Here is an 18,531-nt window from a genome sequence, read left to right on the forward strand (position 1 = left end):
TCACTTTTACCAACCATTATGCATAGTATCCAAGCGTCGTTGGAAAATTTGATAAATTTCCCTTAGCTAATCACTTTTACCGGTGATTATGCATAATACCCAAGTGTCGCGTCATTGGCAAACATAAATCGTACTATATGATATCGATACATGGTAATTTATACATGTATTGTATCATTATATCGGGGTCAGACTGTATTCATCACACATACTAGACTCATTTGGAAATTTTTTTCATATTTATCAAATTTATTAATTGTACTAGGGTATTATGCATAATCATGATAAATTTCAAGTATTTATCAAACTTACCAACGACACTTGGTTATTATGCATATTCACCGGTGAAGGTAATACATTTATCAAATTTAGCAAGACGATTGGTAAGTAAGCATAATAACCGATTTATCACATTTATCGTAACACATATTATAAGCTATTCGATCGATGAGAATCACTTGCATAAAGTTGTTTTTCCCTCTCAAGCGATAAGATTTACACTCTCGTCTAAGAGACAACGGTGTTTACGAAATGCCTGATTTCTGGAAGTACGCAAAAAAAAATTGCATGAAATTTGATTCCAAATGCGTTTATCATGTGCTTTTCTATTCTTAATTAATGTCGAGAATTTGTTTGCGACTTTTAGAGATGTAATTGAAAATGATTATTAAGGTGAGAATTCAGCGCGGATAAACGATAAATATCTCGGTTGATGAAATTCCATTAAAGAGGAAGCAAGGGTTCCTCTTTAGGGAAGGAAGGGATTCCAAGCAAGGGTTTGATTTGGTTTCGAAACGTTAATGGCATCCCAAGTGATGGGATAAGGAAGTCAAAAACCACAGCGCACGTTGTAAGGCACTAAACATTTTACACAATCTGGCAGTAAAAATTTTAAAATCTGGCAGTATCATTATTATCATCGTTATCATCAGCAACTGAAAACCAAGATAGAATAATGTCAGAAAACTAGAAAAAATAAACATGTTTTCATGTATATGTGATATGTGACTGTAAATGTGATAAATGTGGTTATTATACATAATAAATTGATTATTACGCACAATCCCCGAGAATTTTGGTAAGTTTGATAAATTTCCATAAATTTATCACTTTTACCGGCGATTATGCATGGTACCCAAGCGCCATTGATAAATTTAATGAGTACTAAAAAAATTATCACTTTTGCCAGCGATCACGTATAATACTCAAGCGTCGCCTCGTTGGTAAACATGATAAATCATACTATACGATACACTATACATATGATAATTCATGCATGTATTGTATCATTATATCGGGGTACGATCGTAAAATTTATTATCATTATATCGGGGTACGATCGTAAAATTTATTATCATTATATCGGGGTACGATCGTAAAATTTGTTATCATTATATCGGGGTACGATCGTAAAATTTGTTATCATTATATCGGGGTCCGACTATATTTATCACACTTACCAGACTCATTTGGAATTATTTTCCATATTTATCAAATTCACCAATTACGCTACGTAATCACAAATAAATTCGATAAATTTCAAGTATTTATCAAATTTGCCAACGCCACTTGCTTTCTTATGTATAATCTCCGGCAAAGGTGATATTTTATTTAGTAATTATCAAATTTACCAATGACTCTTGGATATTACGCATATTCGCCAGTATACGTGAAAAAAACGATCAAACTCCACAAAACGATTAGTAAGTACGCATAATAACAGGTTATTACATATAATAACCGATTTATATATCACATTCACAGTAAAATCTATAACATAAGCTATTTGATCGATCAAAATCACGTATATAAAAAAATTCAACTGAAATATGATTGTTAATTTCATTTATATTAAAAATAGTTGTTTTTCGTCGAACGTTAAAATTTAAACACTCGTCAGAGAGACATCGGGGTTTACGAAATGTTTGATTTCTGGAAGTACGTAAAAGGAACAAAACGTATGAAATTCGATTCCAAATGTGTTAATTGTTCTTTTTTTTCCTTAATGTTAGGGACTTATTTGTGAATTTTAGAGATAAAATTGGAAATGATTAATGAGGTTAAATTCAGTGCGGATGAACGACAATATCTAAGAGAGAGAGAGAGTTTCCGTAAGAAACGCTGATGGAATCTTAAATGATGTCCTAAGAAAGTAAAAATCTAGCATATGTTTTGAGACACTAAAAATTAGGCAATCTTGATGGTAGAAGTATCATCATTATCACAATTGTCAACAGTAAATGACTAAGAAAGAATAATGTCGGACGCAAATATCCCCAGAAATTTAATTTTTTCTCCCTTCGGCGATAAATCTCAATTCATATTCGCCAGCTTATATGTGATTATATGATAGAGAGAAAACTTATTGTGTGTAAACACTTTTAAATGTTCTTACTAGTCGTATAATTCTTAAATGCATAACCTCTGCATATGTGTAAAGTATTCATTAAACGTTCGTTACTGCAGTCAGTTTGAAGATAAAAATTCAGAATTTCCTTTCTACATAAGCTTGTGAGGAAATGTTCTTTCCATTTCATATTTAGAATTTGCTGCTAGACGTCCCAATTAACGACAATGACTGTTTGTTTGTTTCAGATTTGCGACTGTGATTTCGCTAATTTCTTAGAATGTTCTGTTTGCATTTCTTATTTTTTACCTTGAAGTTTGAAATTGCTTTAGTTTGAATCACAAAGAAAGCGCCGTCAACTGGGGTGAGTGACTGCCAAGTTTTAAAATTGAAATTAAAAATTTTCATTCAACCCTTTGGTTAAGAGTGGAAAATAAAATTTTTGTGTTTGGTTCATGGTTCGTTGATATGATTTATGTAATTTTTATTTTCATGGGTAAAAAAATTCTCTCTTTTTATGAAAAAAATAAAAACAGGGTGGACAAAGTCACCCACCACATAATGGGGTGACTTTGCCCACCACCTGGTTTGTATGTATAACAAGGATGGAGTGGATTTGAGACAATGTGACCCAACGGGTGTCGTGAGAACTGTAATGACAACAAAATAACGCAAAAAAATTCAATGAAATTTTATTTTTGAAACATGACTTAACTATGGCTCTTCCTTAAAGCGAGTCCACAAAACATTACGATAAATTGAAAAGTGCACGTATAAGTTCGAATTAGGTAGCTAATATGCATTAAAAATTCACTTGTTGCTGTAAGGATGTAAGCTTTCTCGAAAAAAGGAATTTCGAAGAGAACGAGGAAAAAAATAATTTAAAAAAAACTACTGAATCAATGACTTCACTGCAGTATGAATGGATATACTGAGGAAACAACTTAACACACGCATGGTCCAAAGCTCAAAGGCACGCATTATCTTTAGAAAATACGTGAAATCTGAATATTGAGACGAAAAAATATCCTGAATCGAAAGGAAAACATACTGGTTCAAACAGTAAAAGTTACAAGTTGAATGGCTCCTTAAGAAATGTCATGAGTATGCCCTGGAACAAATCAATAAAGTCAAATTGTTTTCTGTGTATATTGGTTCTTTTTATAAGAGCGAATCTCGTGTTCGAAATAAACTTCAGTTTTTTTTCAAGATGCTGAATAGTTTCAGTTTATATTTACCTTATAAGATTTCATCTGGTTATACCTTTCTAGTTGGTAGTCAGAGACAAAATGACAATTATACATAGAAAAAATGTGGACAAATTTCCCATGGAACATGACAATGCCCACTAAAATCAAAATCTTCAGGTAAAGTGCATAACCAAAACTCTCTTCAATTATACGAAGTACAGATGAGACTGGATACCGAGCGAAGATAATTGGAAAGAAAAATCACATTCCTATTTGGGGAATCGAACCACCAACCTCGCATTTTCCTGGCGCGTGCTCTGACGGAAAGTGCGGAGTTGGTGGTTCGATTCCCCAAATAGGAATGTGACTTTTCTTTCCAATTTTTCCCCCTGTATCCTGTCATCTGTACTTTGTATATTTAGAGGAGAGGTTCATATCGTTTTGTTCTCTCTCCAATTGCTTTACAATCTTCATTACATCTAATAATAATAATAACTGATGGAACTCGCTTTGTTATCAAAAAGGGTGCATAAATGAAGGGTTGAGGTCTTGATATTTTTCTTGATATTGAATCTCGTCGCAAAGTCAGCTTATTGGCAATATCCCTTATCAGGAAACGACCCGAAACCTCAGGTCGTCTGATTTATGTGTAAAGCAAATGCCTTGATGACTGCAGCGCCACAAACGATCAACCAAGTAAGTTTTTTACACTGCGAAAAAACTTTTTTTTCAAAACTGGGCAAAGTGACTCCAGTTGACGATAGTTATGTATTAGGAAAGTGATATTTTTTACTTCAACCGGGGATGTATTGAATAAATTAAAATACATCATGACCATGTGAACTGCACTTATGGGTAATGGCAAAATACGTACTGAATGTATTTTGTCACATAAACTAAATTAAATTCAAATAAATGTTGAAAAAATAAAAATTATTATCTCTTGTAATGGGGGTTTTCTTCACATGTATGAACATGCGAAAACACGTAACCAACATTACCGAGCGAATTCATCATCTTAGACGTAAACGCATGATTCTCGATAAAATTGAGAAAAATTTCATTGACGATTTCTCAAATTTACCAGCACGTGAGCTGGATATTGTACACAATCTCCAGAAAATATGATAAATTTACAAAAAACTTACAAAGATGATCTGTGAATATGCATGATAACATTCGGTAAATCACCAGATTTATCATATTTTCCGTAAGGGCATATTGTACAGGGGCCCACACCCTCCATCCCGCGAACTAAATGCGTCCCGCCAAGTGGTTCCAACCGGCCGGTAGAAATAAGTTTATACAACACGATAAATGCATATACTGAACATATTTCCTTCCTAAAAATATAGGATCGGGATTCATATGGGATATAGCCAATTTCAGCAAAAAAATTGTCAAATGCTGATTACAGCCACAAAAATTATCAAAGTCAAACAAAGTCACCAATTACAGCTAAAAAATTATCAGAGGGTAAGTAAAGTTGTCAATTATCGTTAAAAAAGTTGCCAAAGGCTTTATAGTTGTCAAAGTAAAGCTTGTAGTATGTTTGACAAATATGTAAAATTAATACATTTATTATGAGTATAATTAATTACGATAGGGTCGTATATTAATATAATTTTGTAAGTCATAAAAATATTAACAATCGGTGATTTCAAAAATTCAACTAAGTCTCGTTGAAAATGAGGGGGGAAAAGTAGGCGATTTTAGAAAAAAAGTTGAAATGGCCAAAATTACGGGGATGTCCCGTAAAAGGCAAAAGTCATACAACCACCCTACATGCACAAGTTTCTCGCCCGCGAGCAGCAAAAACACCGCATATCTGGCACACGGACTGAACAGGTTGCGCACCCCTGCTGTACACACTGCCTGGTTAAAATATCGCACACGCTAATTCTCTTTTAAGTCGGACAGACAGACAGAATTTAATTTTTCTCGTCGCTGCCCAGCCCAAAGGGACTGCCTGGCGATTTACAGACTGCTCTTGCTAGCTATGAAGGGGGTTATAGACAAGTTTGTGCGTGTGTGTGTAAAGTGCTTGTAAGTTAATAGAAAAAAAAATCATACAGTCCGATAAATGCTACCATCAGAATAGCAAAATACACAAAGATCAGCCAAACTTTATCAAAATGTTACGCTATGCAATAGAGTTGATCGGTAAAATCAATAGTAGTAAAAAAAATATATATATATATATATATATATATAATATATATATATATTATGCGATAAATACAAGTATTATAATGGACACAAAAATGAAATCACTTATGTATAAATCACCAAAATGCTACATAATGCATTAATGAGAAAATAATAATAAAAAATAAATCTAACGCACAAAAGAAGTAATAGAAAAACAAATGTGTTAGCCGAAATTATACAAATTGGTGCAGTGCAAGATCAGTCATGGACATTTAACCCCAATGTTACTCTATGCAATGGAGTTGATCGATAATTTCGATAGCAAGATAAAAGTACAAAAATATTATGGTAGATAGACGAAGATTATACAGCTCAGTAATTCTGACCCTAACGTACCGACCATGGCACGTGCAGAACGTTTTGAGGCCTGAGAAATTTTAGTCTTTGACGTGGGTTGTAATCGAACAGCTCTCTCAGATGCTCGTATTCTGAGTTCCTCATCCTTTCAAAGTGATCCTCTGAGATTTGTTGGATGAAGCTGAGGAAGGTTGGAATCTTCAGGTCTTTTCTAATGTCAGCCCCTCTGATGTACTTTGGGGCGGTCTCTTTTAAGTCGGGATTACACTATGTAAGTTTCATAAAAAAAATCTTTTATCAAACTTTTACAGTGTTTTATCCCCCGGCTCTGGTCATATTTATTTGTCTATTTCTTCTCTCTCAAAAAAAAAAATTCAGAGGAGAGATTTTTTTTATTGATAAAATGATCTTTAAGTATTTTCAGAATCTCAATTTGATTTGCTTTTGTCGCTTCAAAGTACTACTGCCAACCCTATTCCGGTCCAACAAAAACAGTTCCAGGTTATAGCTCTTAATTCTGGAACTTAGTAATGTGAGGAAAGTATGTTGTGATGGTAAATTGGACATGACAGGTCCAATTTTACCCCCTCTGGCGCGTCCTTTCGTGCTAGAATGGAATAAATTTAGAATCGCCGGACCACATGCTGCTGCTTTTCCGTTGCTTTGGAGACCTATCTTCGTATAGTTAGACAGAATAGTCTTTTATTTTCGATTAGTCTCGCTGAGTAGTCTTGTGTTGTGTTTATAACGCAGCTGTTTAATGCCAATCCTTTGATCTCTCGTCTCGTTCGAATTGAAGTGGCATCTTCTTCTATTGAACATGGTTGGCAGCTTTGTTTTTGATTTTTTTGAGATTGGATTTTTTTTTCACGTATTATGCATGGAGAAATTTTTACTAAAAGTTTTACCCAGTGCTGCATTAAGTTTAGACGCGGGACATTTGGTCCGTGCCGTTTGGACATCGGCTGATTGGACGCCGCCGTTTCGACGCAGCGATTCCCAATGTCATTAGAACTTCAGAAATCGAGAAATGATCAAACTCTACAACTTTATGCTATAACTTAATGTAATATTGTTATAACTTAATGTGATTATGCTAGTTACTCAATGTGATTATGCTAGTTACTCAATGTGATTATGCTAGTTACTCAATGTGATTATGCTAGTTACTCAATGTGAATTTACTAGTTACTCAATGTGAATTTACTAGTTACTCAATGTGAATTTACTAGTTACTCAATGTGAATTTACTAGTTACTCAATGTGAATTTACTAGTTACTCAATGTGATTATGCTAGTTACTCAATGTGATTATGCTAGTTACTCAATGTGATTATGCTAGTTACTCAATGTGATTATGCTAGTCACTCAATGTGATATGCTAGTTACTCAATGTGATTATGCTAGTTACTCAATGTGATTGTACTAGTTACTCAATGTGATTGTACTAGTTACTCAATGTGATTGTACTAGTTACTCAATGTGATTGTACTAGTTACTCTGAAATGAAATGTGTGACTATGAAATGTGTGAGATGTATAATATTTTTTTTTTACATCAAGTTTTTAAGCATTTTATGGTTTAAATTTTTCATTGGTGTGGTTTTATTAATTTTTTTTTTTTTGCTTTTTTCAAAAATTCGTTATTACATGTGATACTATTAATGTGATATGTAATAATAATGTAAGACATTCATGTAAAATGTAACAATGATGTAATAAATATTAATGATTAATAATGATTATTTAGAAAACTTAGTAAATAAGAGTAAAAACTTAATAATATAAGTTTTATAAAATGCAGTTTTTTCCCCCCACGATTAACTGATTAGGAAATAGTTATTGAACAACGGTAAGAGTGAACACCAGATATAACTGACGTACAAATTTAATTTACCGTATTACTTGACCTATTCACATGCAGCGCTTACGTTTTTTGAAGGGGGAAAAAACCCCATAATTTTAGAGGTTTACAACACTTCCGATGCCTATATTTGCTTTTCCATCAATGAAGACAATTTTCGAGAAACTAAATATGAAATTTATCGTACAACATAGAAATATTAAATAATAAAATATCAATTCAAGTGCCGAGAACAGAGGCACGACACGAAGGAAACATGGCTCCCTCTTCCATTTGATTTTCATCTTTGCCCTCTTTGAATATCCCAAGACCGAAAGCGGGGAGGGGGGGGGGGGGTTCATGTACCTCCAGGTTAAGGAACGTTGCTGTAGCCAAAAATTTGGTCCAAAAATAGAGGGCGTGTTTTATACAATGTAACCTCTGTTAACGGCACTCCTCAGTTGCAGACGACAACCCTCTTTTACGGTCAAATAATAATTTTCCAATATATAACGAAAGTATGTATTTCAAACCCCTGATTAATGGTCACCCCTTTTTTTGCAGAGTATGGACGAATATTTTTGTCCTGTTGGTGTCCGTAAAAAAGAGGTTTTACTCTGTACATGGATATCTTTTCATATTATATATCTTTTCAATTTTTTTCCAAATTTTAAGCCCAAAAACTCGGGGGGCTCCTTAACACGTTAACATACGATATATTTTTATCTAAAATAGAAGATAACTGATTACACGTAAGTTAAAATTTTTCGTTGTTACAAAAATTGTACGTTGATTACATTAAAAAATTATTATTAACGATTAATTTCATCTTAACTGTACAATTTTTTCAGTACATCATTAGCAAAATAATTATACCTTTTCTTAAGGGGGTTAGTGCACGCAAAATGTAAAAAAAAACAACATTTTTTTGAATTTTTCAATTTTCAAATACTATAATATTTTTGTCATCTGTGTCTGAGATTCAGTTTTACCTGAGTTAGAAGTATTTTCAACATATTTCAATATAAACCGCTGGCAGGCATTATATATGCTAATGTTTCCCATTAAAATTCTGTTTTCCTAAAGCCGAGTTTTTTTGTCAGATAAGGAACATTTTTTTCCAAACAACACTTGTTCAAATGTCTTGAAACTTCTGCGTATCTCTCAACACTAAAGTGTTACATACTGTAACGCGAAGAGTTCTTATTAAAATGAGTTAAAGAAATTTTATGGCGCAAAGTAGAAGTAAATTTTACTGATTTTTGGAAAACCTGCACGTTGTTGAACTTAAAATTCCATACAAAAAAAAAGAAATATTAAAACCATAAACGCTCTCGTTAAATTGTATAAAAATATCTATAGCACAGTGAAACCCTCTTAACGGACAGCCCCTTCAGATACGGTCACCCTCTTAAATAATTTCACCTTGTATAATAAATAATAATTTCACATTGTATAATAAATAATAATTTCACATTGTATAATAAATAATAATTTCTCCTTGTATAATAAATAATAATTTCTCCTTGTATAATAAATAATAATTTCTCCTTGTATAATAAATAATAATTTCTCCTTATATAATAATAATTCTCCCTTGTATAATAATAATTTCCCCTTGTATAATAATAATTCCCCCTTGTATAATAATAATAATTTCCCCTTATATAATAAAAGTATGCATTTCAAACCCCCTGATTAAGGATCACCGCTGTTTTACAGACGAATTTTTTTGTCCCGCTGGTGTCCGCAAAAGAAAAGTTTTACTGTACTTGAGAGAAAAAAATTGAATGTCTAAAGTGAATAGAATATTTTTCAGTATTCCTTAAAGGAAGGAGACTTTTTCCCATAGGAAAGCACGGAAAGTCAAGATTGCGCATCCAACCCACTTAGATACAGTATAACCCCTCTTAACAAACACCACCCCCTAAGATACGGTCACCCCTCTTTAACGGCCAAATAGTAATTTTCCCTTGCATTATAAAAGAATTCATTTCAAACCCCTGATTAACGGCCACCCTCTCTTTTACACGGACGAATTTCTTATCCCACCGTTCCACAAAGAGAGGTTTTACTGTATTAGTATCATTTTTGTCGGTGTGTAAATGTATAAACCACATTGTTCTTAATGGTCAAAAAGGAACATATTTCACATTTTGAAAAAAAAAAGTGTAACACACACGCACGCTAAAATTTTACATAGAATTAATTCTACTACATCGAAGGTTTTATTCTGAAATCCAATGAGTTATTTATATTCTGAATATCTGAGATTCTACGTGTCTTTGACATCATTCATTCCATCTCTTCACTCGGATATTCCCTATTTATTGCACTCGATCCCTTATCCAAAAGTATTTTCTCTGTTTACACTCTAGGGCCCCCCCTCCCTCGATGTTCGTAGTTTTATGACGTTTTTTTTAAAAAAAATCTTTATTTCAGATCTCCTGTTACTGGAATGAATCCAGTTTCCGGGATCGAGAATAGAAACTACGATATTTCATTTTCATGAGCAATACTTTTATTTTTCTTTCCCAACTTTTCGAAAAACTTGAATTGTTTATTTGATGACATGCAAACGCCCTGCACGGTACGAATACATGAACCGTATCTTTTTTATATGCAAAAGTAGTATTTTCTTTGAACTATTCTATCAAAAATTGCTGATGAGAATATCGGTACCCTACAACTTCAGGTGGTCATCGTCGCTGTGGTCAGTTTTATTATAGCGACGTAGCGAAATACCAAAAAAATACTAAAATACCAATTTATAATAATTTGTGATAGAGTAAAACCTCTCTTTTACGGACAACAACGGGGCAAATAAATTCATCCGCATAAGAGGGGTGGCTGTTAATCAGGCATTACAAATGCATACTTTCGTTATATAATGGGAAATTGTTATTTGGCAATAAAAGAGGGGTGTGCGCTAAGAGGGGTATTACTGTACATAGGAAATAAAAAAAATAAATATGTATAATTAAAAATAATGCAGTCTATATCAAAAGTTCAGATAACGCACTTTTCTTGAAATAACAAGGAAATACGGTGATTAAAATTAGCACATTTTAATAGATAATACCTGAAGCATTTCTACATTTATAGAAAAAAATTTCTACAAGAGAACATTCAGAACATTTATAGTATCGAAAATACAAAAAATGGATGTCTCAAAAGTTTAGAGAAAATTCAAATTTACAGAAGTTACAAGGTTTTAATAGTTAATAGACTTTTCATTTTTTTTCTAACAACCTCAACCATACTATCCTCTATGGATCTAATTAAATTATGTAGGGTTTCAACATCAAAACTGTACCAAACTTCCTCGATAGAGCTCTTCAAGTCATTTACAGTCGAATACTGCATTTCATTTGCAAACACATACATCGTAAGTATGTCCCATACATTCCTAATAGGATTCAGGTCAGGACTCGTCGATGGCCAGTCTAAAACAAATACATTTTCACGATTAAAGAGTTTTTTTTTTGTGCCAGAAGATCTTTGAATAGACACGTTATAATGTTGAAAATGTCAAGTTTGGTCCTCATAAATCTTTTTCAATCAGTAGCAAAATGTGTTCTCGAGGATCTCCTTTAAGCATCAGAGTTTTGGCGACGAATTTCAAAAGTTAAGGAACCATGACCATTAGAAGCAAATGCTGCCCATACCGTTATCGAAGCTCCACCTTACTGCAGGACCATCTTAAAAACATAATGGGCCCCCGGGCCAAGTGGTTTTTCTGAGGCCCTTCCTGGTAAATTCTAGAAAATTGCAATCGGATCTCATTTTTGTGAGGTCCTTTTTCTCTTGAGTCCCCCGGGTCGTGCCCGCGTGGGCACATGCGTTAAGACGGCACTGCCTGACTGTCTGCTGGAAATATCAGTCTGGAACATGTGAATTTAATTTTTTGCACTACTTAAAACGATACCAAGCTATTTGTCTACATAAAACATGATTTCATGCCCATTTCGGTTTCTCTTCTCCATCTCCCTTTGGTGCTTCCTTGTGACAGGCGATTTCCTCACCAATTTTTCTTTTAAATTAAATACAAGCCTCTCGGATCTATGTAAGAACTGTATATGTTGAAATTTTCAGGGTCCTTCATAATTTCATAAAGGTCATTTTTTTTGCATTGAAGTCCGCATAAACTTGTACTGCGTTACCCACCATAACCAGGTTTTGGCTTTTGGGGAGACACGTTAGATCAACGCACGTCAGATTCCGACCTGCTCAAAGCAATAGCAATGCCTTTTAAAGCCTTTCTTTTTTTTGCTTTTAGATGAAATACTCGGAGAATTTCATCGCACAAAATATGCGACGACTTAGACAATTTTTCTTTAAATGAAAACCCGTCCGATAGCTACTATTACATCTCTGATATGCCATATAGACGCAATCTTTGTAAGTTGCAAACAATCGGCAGTTTTTCTAAGCTTTTGAAACAGCTATTTTTCGAAATTTTGGGTTTAAAAAATCCAAAACTTATTTTCCTTGACAATGACAGAAACTTAAAGCAGGTTTTTGCCTTCTGATCACAAGCAAAAAGAAAAAAAATTTAAATTTAAAACGGTATCCATGGTGCAGTTAAAAGTTCATAGTGTCTGAACTTTTGAGACGGACTGTAATTTAAGTAGGATGTCCACACGCTGCATAGCGTCCCCTCCATACCATACAGTCGTACCCCCCGACGTTTCTCAACTTCGGTACGGAAATGCGAGCCGATCACCCCATTAAATAGTCTCACCACAGGGAACAACACGCCTACAACGGCACAATTCTTCAATCAATCACACTTCACTCAAAGTTAGAAAAATTGATGGTAGATGACACATTACACATAACAAGCATTACACACAAACAAACTTCAGGTCAGGTTCACGACACGTACATGCACGTTCCAATGTGTACCTTCACGTAGTTCTTTAGAAGTTCCGGAGAAGAATATGGACGAGGTGCATGTGTGGTTTAGTAGCAGTAGTCGAACCCTAACATATATATATATATATATATGTGTGTGTGTGTGTGTGTTGGGGTGCATATATATATATATGCCCCTTTTATTTAGTGTCATTCCACTTAGCAGATGACATTTTTATATGCCCTGGGGATGTCGGGCAATCAGTCCAGCCCTGCTTTAAATACAAATGCCACAACAAACAGGCAAACTAAACAACAAGGTGGCTGAAAAAGATGCCCATAAAAGATATGGATGTCAAATATAGCCAAAATACATCATCCCAATATAAACAATATATAAGTATATATCACAGAAAAACATTCCTATATTCAATTATAATAAACACTAGAAATACGATTACAATGAACGGGCATCAAACTTTTTAACGTTATTTTTGTTGTTCACGCTCATGAAAGCAGAAGAAACATCGTATTAAACGATATTTCACTGTATCCGATTATTTTACATATAAGTGAGCACAACTTATACAAATAATTAATTTTTATTTAAATTATTGAGAAATTTATGTTCCGCATGAAAAAAGCGATAGAATGTGAAAAAATATTACCAGAATTTATGCGTATATATATATATAATTATAATGTAATATTTAAAGTCACCGATAGATGACGCTAAAACAAAGCTAATTTATTTAGATGCGCTTGAAATCGAAACTTAAACTGACTCGAAACAATATTTGTTCATTTACGAAAATAAAAATTAACCGATATTTGACTGCATCAAATTTCTATATAATTGAGTTCAACAAGGATAAATTTCGTTTAACTAATGACGTAATGCATAAATTTTTCCAAACAAAACAAATTAAAAAAACATATCTCTAATATTCATTAACTCAGAAATTAATGTTTCAAGTCAACAGCATTTCTTTTCTGGCAGGCGAAACAACACATTTTTAATCAACCTTTTAGATTTCTAAATCAAATTGTACTTAAGTTTTACATATGATTATTGGTTAGTTAGTTTTGAATAACGTTTGAGAAGTTTCTAAATCCCCCCTCCCATCACCTACAATGAAACAAATCAGACTGCGTGGGGGGGGGGAACTGCAAAAAATCGATTCTCTCTCTCTTGTTGAGGGATTACGTTTAAAATTCAAATCACTCCGTCAGGTAGGAAATCGACCGAGTCGATTACACTTTTAAGAGTTCTCAATGCTAAGACTATCGAAGTTCTACAGCACACATACTCAACCCATAGCCTACGGGCCAAATGGGGTCCTCGGAGTCATCCCGTTTAAAGCGTTACGTTTACAACGTTTTTTTATGACGATTTTTTGAAAAACGTTAAAAGCGAGATGCACTCTAAACATATATTTTGCTTTATATATAGGGTGCATAACTAACAGGGCGAGTGGTATTTTACTGGCAAACTGTTGATCCCAGAGGCATACTTCCAATTAGGAAATGAATCCAAATAACGCGTAGAATTCGCATACTCTCGCCATTCATGTTGCAAGGAGTTTTGTATAGTTATTAAAATAAAAATGTCAACTTTTTATACGTCCCCGTATGCCCAAAAAACCCAATTAGAAAGTTATTGCCCTGTATCTGCCCTGATGTCAATAAAAAATACCACGCTTTCAAGTCCAATATTCGCTGAGATATCTGAATTCGAAAAAACGGAGGAAAGTTGAAAAAAAACAACAACATTGAATGTGAATAAAACGGTTTACCTGTATTTAATTCTGTTTTTTCCCAACTTTTCTTAGTTTTTTGAATTCAAATATTTCTGTGAATATTGCGTTTGGAAACGTGGAATTTTTTAATCACAGCGTGTCCGTCCGTATAAAAACTTAACATTTGTATTCTAGTTACTATACAACCTTAGGGATATGCTAAAATTGCCCGACGGCGATACAGCATAGATCGGGTTCGGTTTTAAAGAAAGTAACCATACACAATATCCCTTGCAACATGAACGACATATCTGAGTACCATTGGCGTACGGAAAACCTCAAGCCGAGATTATAGTGTTACTTTGCAGGGGATAAACGTAACCCCCCCCCCCCGGGAAAATTCTACGTACGCCTGTGCTTTATAATATACGTTATTTTCTAATTGGAAGTATGCCTCTAGGATCAACTGTTCGCCAGTAAAATGCCATACGCCTTGATATACGTAATAAATAAATATATATATAGTATACAGCAGTGTTTCTCTCAACCACCGGGCCGCAGCCCGGTATTGGGCCGTGACATCATTCATACCGGGTCGCGACTGATCTGCCGTTTCCTTTTCCCCCATTCATGTTCCGTTAATCATGTGTTTGACCGGACCTTCCACTTACAAAAATAAATGAAACCGGGCCGCGGGCTTCCAAAGCTTGAGAACCACTGGTATACAGGGTGCATAGCTAACAGGGCGTATGGTAGTTTACTGGCGAACCCTTGACTCTAGAGCACTCGGTATATATATAAGACTTCCGATATTTTTCAACCAAAATATCTCAACTGCTTAACAGAGTTTCATGACATATAACAATTTAACAGAGAAATATTTACCTATTGTTACATATCACCCCCCCCCCCATGCTAGAAGTACGAATGTGCAGGGTCCTTGAAAAACAAAGAACGTGGGAAATGAAGTCTGAATGTTTACTTTACCCATGTTACTCTATTAGTTGTTTTCCTAAAATTTTACTCTATTAGTTGTTTCCTAAAATGTTACTCTATTAGTTGTTTTGCTAAAATTTTACTCTATTGTTGTCTCTATCATGTTACTCTATTAGTTATTTTCCTAAAATGTTTTGTAACGTGTTTCCGGCAAAACTTAGATACAAGATAAGGTATTCAGCCAGCTGGGGGGGGGGGAGTGAAAATGTGCACATTCGTGTTTCAAGCATGACGGGGACCATACGTATTTATTTTTAAATTAACTATGTTGCGATCGTACAACAAGAAAACCATATTTCTTAAAATTAAAATTCAATACGTATTTTTGAAAGACTATTTGATCTCGGTGTGGATACCCACATATCGAAATTTCATCCACAAATTTAACTACATGAGTTCTATAATGTGAAATTCTTATAATGCATTTCGGTGAAAAAACGCAGCATATCGTTATGGGTGTGACAATATATATATATATATAGCCGATGATGAATTACTAATGAAATTTTGAAGAATATAATGGGTTATACTGAAGCTCTCGTGTGTGTTTCTAGAGCAGAATCGGTTCTGAAAAACAATTCTTTTCTCATTTGTTGAAATAAATCGAATACTCTTTTATTCTATTTATTTGATTTAAAAAAATATCTTTATTTCTTTATTTGTTGCATATTATTAATAGCATTCAAGAATTTTAAAGTTATAGAAAATTTCTAAAAAGTAATATATATAAAAGAACTCTATAATGTATAATGTATGTCCATACTGGGTAGATCACATAATACTTTTGTATTCACCTGTATGGATCCTATGGGATCCCTTGCTAGATTTTCTCTGCGCTTTGCGCTTTGTGTGCTGTACTAATAACTATAAATTTTAAAAAATTTAAAAATAGAAAATAAAAGCAAAATTTTACAATATCTATAAAAGCCGAGATGAATAGTTTTGGGCATTTAGTAGGGGGGAAATAGTCTATTGTGTGCGAAAAATAAAAGTAATCATTGCCATAGGAAGTGTGCAGGGTTGCGTTATGGACTGCTGGAAGGTTAGAGCCCGGATGCTATTCCTTCTACATCAAACACCAAGAAGTCCCTGCCCCAAAAGCTTGGAGTCCCGGCTGCCCCTGCGTAGTTGCGTCCTTGGAAGTTTGGTGTATATTAAATTTTATGCGCGATACAAATTTGCTTTTCTTTCGCTTTTTCAAATCAGATCTATTTTTAGAAATATTATACATCATTAGCATTAAAAATTTTATATATTTACTATTCTTTTAATTTATTTATGAATGTTTTTGCAGTATTATTTATTAATAAATATTTTTTAATGTAAAAATTTTATGATATATTTCGGTGGAGAAAAAGCCACCATATTATTGGTGTGATAAAAAAATATTGCCGGTGTACTAATCAAGTTTTGGAACATAATAAATGATGTACTAGAACTGCTCATGTTTCTAGAACAGAATTATTTCCTTCCATTTGTCAGAAAAAATTTAACAAAATATGTTATTCTATTAACGTATTATCTCTTTGAAAATCGAGATGAATAAGAGAAATAGGCTTGTGATTTTTGGACGTAATGGAGAAAAGAATCATCCGAGATCCACAATCCTAAAAAATACAAGTATGTATTATCAGAAGCATGCAGGGCAATACTGTAGACTACCGCCCTGTGAAAGGTTGACATCCAGGCTCTAGGTAACAATCTTCCTACATGAAATTAGGGTCCATTTACTTCCTACCTAGAAGCCCTCTTCTGTAGCTCAGGGAAGTATGGCATTGTGTAATAATTTCTATGCACACAATACAACAATTTGCTTTAAACAAGATCTAATTTTATAAAAACTATGACATAATCAGCACATTAAAAGTGCAATTAATATGTATCGAGAATTCATTAAGTTTATTCTCGCAAATTGCAATTTTTACAATTTTCTATGTATTTGGTTTATTGATTTCATTCAATAATCTATATCGAAACTTTGTGAATTTTCATTGATTTAATAAATGCATTTCACGAAGCAAAATAAAAAGTAAAATAAGAATCTGATTTGAAAATAAATTTGAAATCTATTTTATGTTGCAAAAAGATTGTATTTGTGTGACTATATGAATAATTTACCTTCGGACCCGAACTGTTCTCCCACAAATGATGTAAAACATTCTTTTTCTTCGAGAACCGGGATCAAACCGTCCACGATAATAGCGGTCGACATTTGTGTGTAGTCCGGTAAAATTCTCTAAAATTTATCTGAGAGGAGACGAGAAATTCTATTTTTAATACCGGTGGAAATTCCCGGAGGTTTCGTTGCCATTTGTTGAGCGAGGGATGAGATTCAACAAGCAAGCACAGAACTCGAAGCAAATGAACGAAATGAAGTCAATAGTAGTTATAGAAGAGCGCCGCGAACCGAGAGAAGCGCGCGTCGAATAGCGGAATGCGCGAGCGCGGACACCTTTTTGCGAATTGAAGAGTTTTTTGGCGCTAAACTTCAACTTGTTGATCGCTTTTACCTCTTGGTCGCATCTCCTTATATCATGCTATATTGGGTTTCACGCAAAAAGTATCATCGAGTAAATCTGATTATAATGTGATCACATGCATTACAGCAACGAACCCAGTGCCCAAGAGTAAGGCACCAAGAGGACTTGTCGTTCTTCATCTTAAGCCGCATTCACACCCACAGTGCTATGCAGTTTCGACCCGTGGGGAAAGTCAGTTTTTAAAGATAGCTGGCATTGCTCGGGCTATTTTAATGGTCGATTTTACATAGCCACTCCTCCAAAACTAGTTTCAGCGCCAGGATCGCGTAGCGTGGCCGGTGTAGACCCGGCTTTAGAGTGGCAGTTTTCAGTTCAAAGTGATTTCTAATCGTTAAAAAAAACGGAATAAGGAACAGCAGTTTTATATAGCGATAATATTGGCTCACACCACTTTGGGTAACCAAGCCAAAAAGCGATTGTTGGCTTTTTGGCTTGGTTAGTAGCGATAATATTGACATCGCACTTTGTACAAAGAGAGGGGTTAGTCAGCCTGGGGTTTTCAGGGCTTTACA

The 18,531-nt window shown here is 34.1% G+C and overlaps 1 protein-coding gene across 1 annotated transcript in view; it reads right to left on the minus strand.

The window, feature by feature from the left end:
- LOC149078564 (diuretic hormone receptor-like) overlaps nucleotides 1-17,787 on the minus strand; it is a 99,158-nt gene extending 81,371 nt beyond the window's left edge. The window contains exon 1 of the mRNA XM_089240683.1: nucleotides 17,598-17,787. Coding sequence (XP_089096809.1) covers nucleotides 17,598-17,691 — 94 coding nt within the window. The 5' untranslated portion in view covers nucleotides 17,692-17,787. The remainder of the gene's footprint in view (nucleotides 1-17,597) is intronic.
- Between the last annotated feature and the right edge of the window lie 744 nt (nucleotides 17,788-18,531).

The sequence above is a fragment of the Pholcus phalangioides genome, unplaced genomic scaffold (assembly GCF_987345545.1).
Source record: "Pholcus phalangioides strain wild (caught in Gottingen) unplaced genomic scaffold, Ppha-v1.0 ptg000013l_1, whole genome shotgun sequence".
Lineage (NCBI taxonomy): Eukaryota > Metazoa > Arthropoda > Arachnida > Araneae > Pholcidae > Pholcus > Pholcus phalangioides.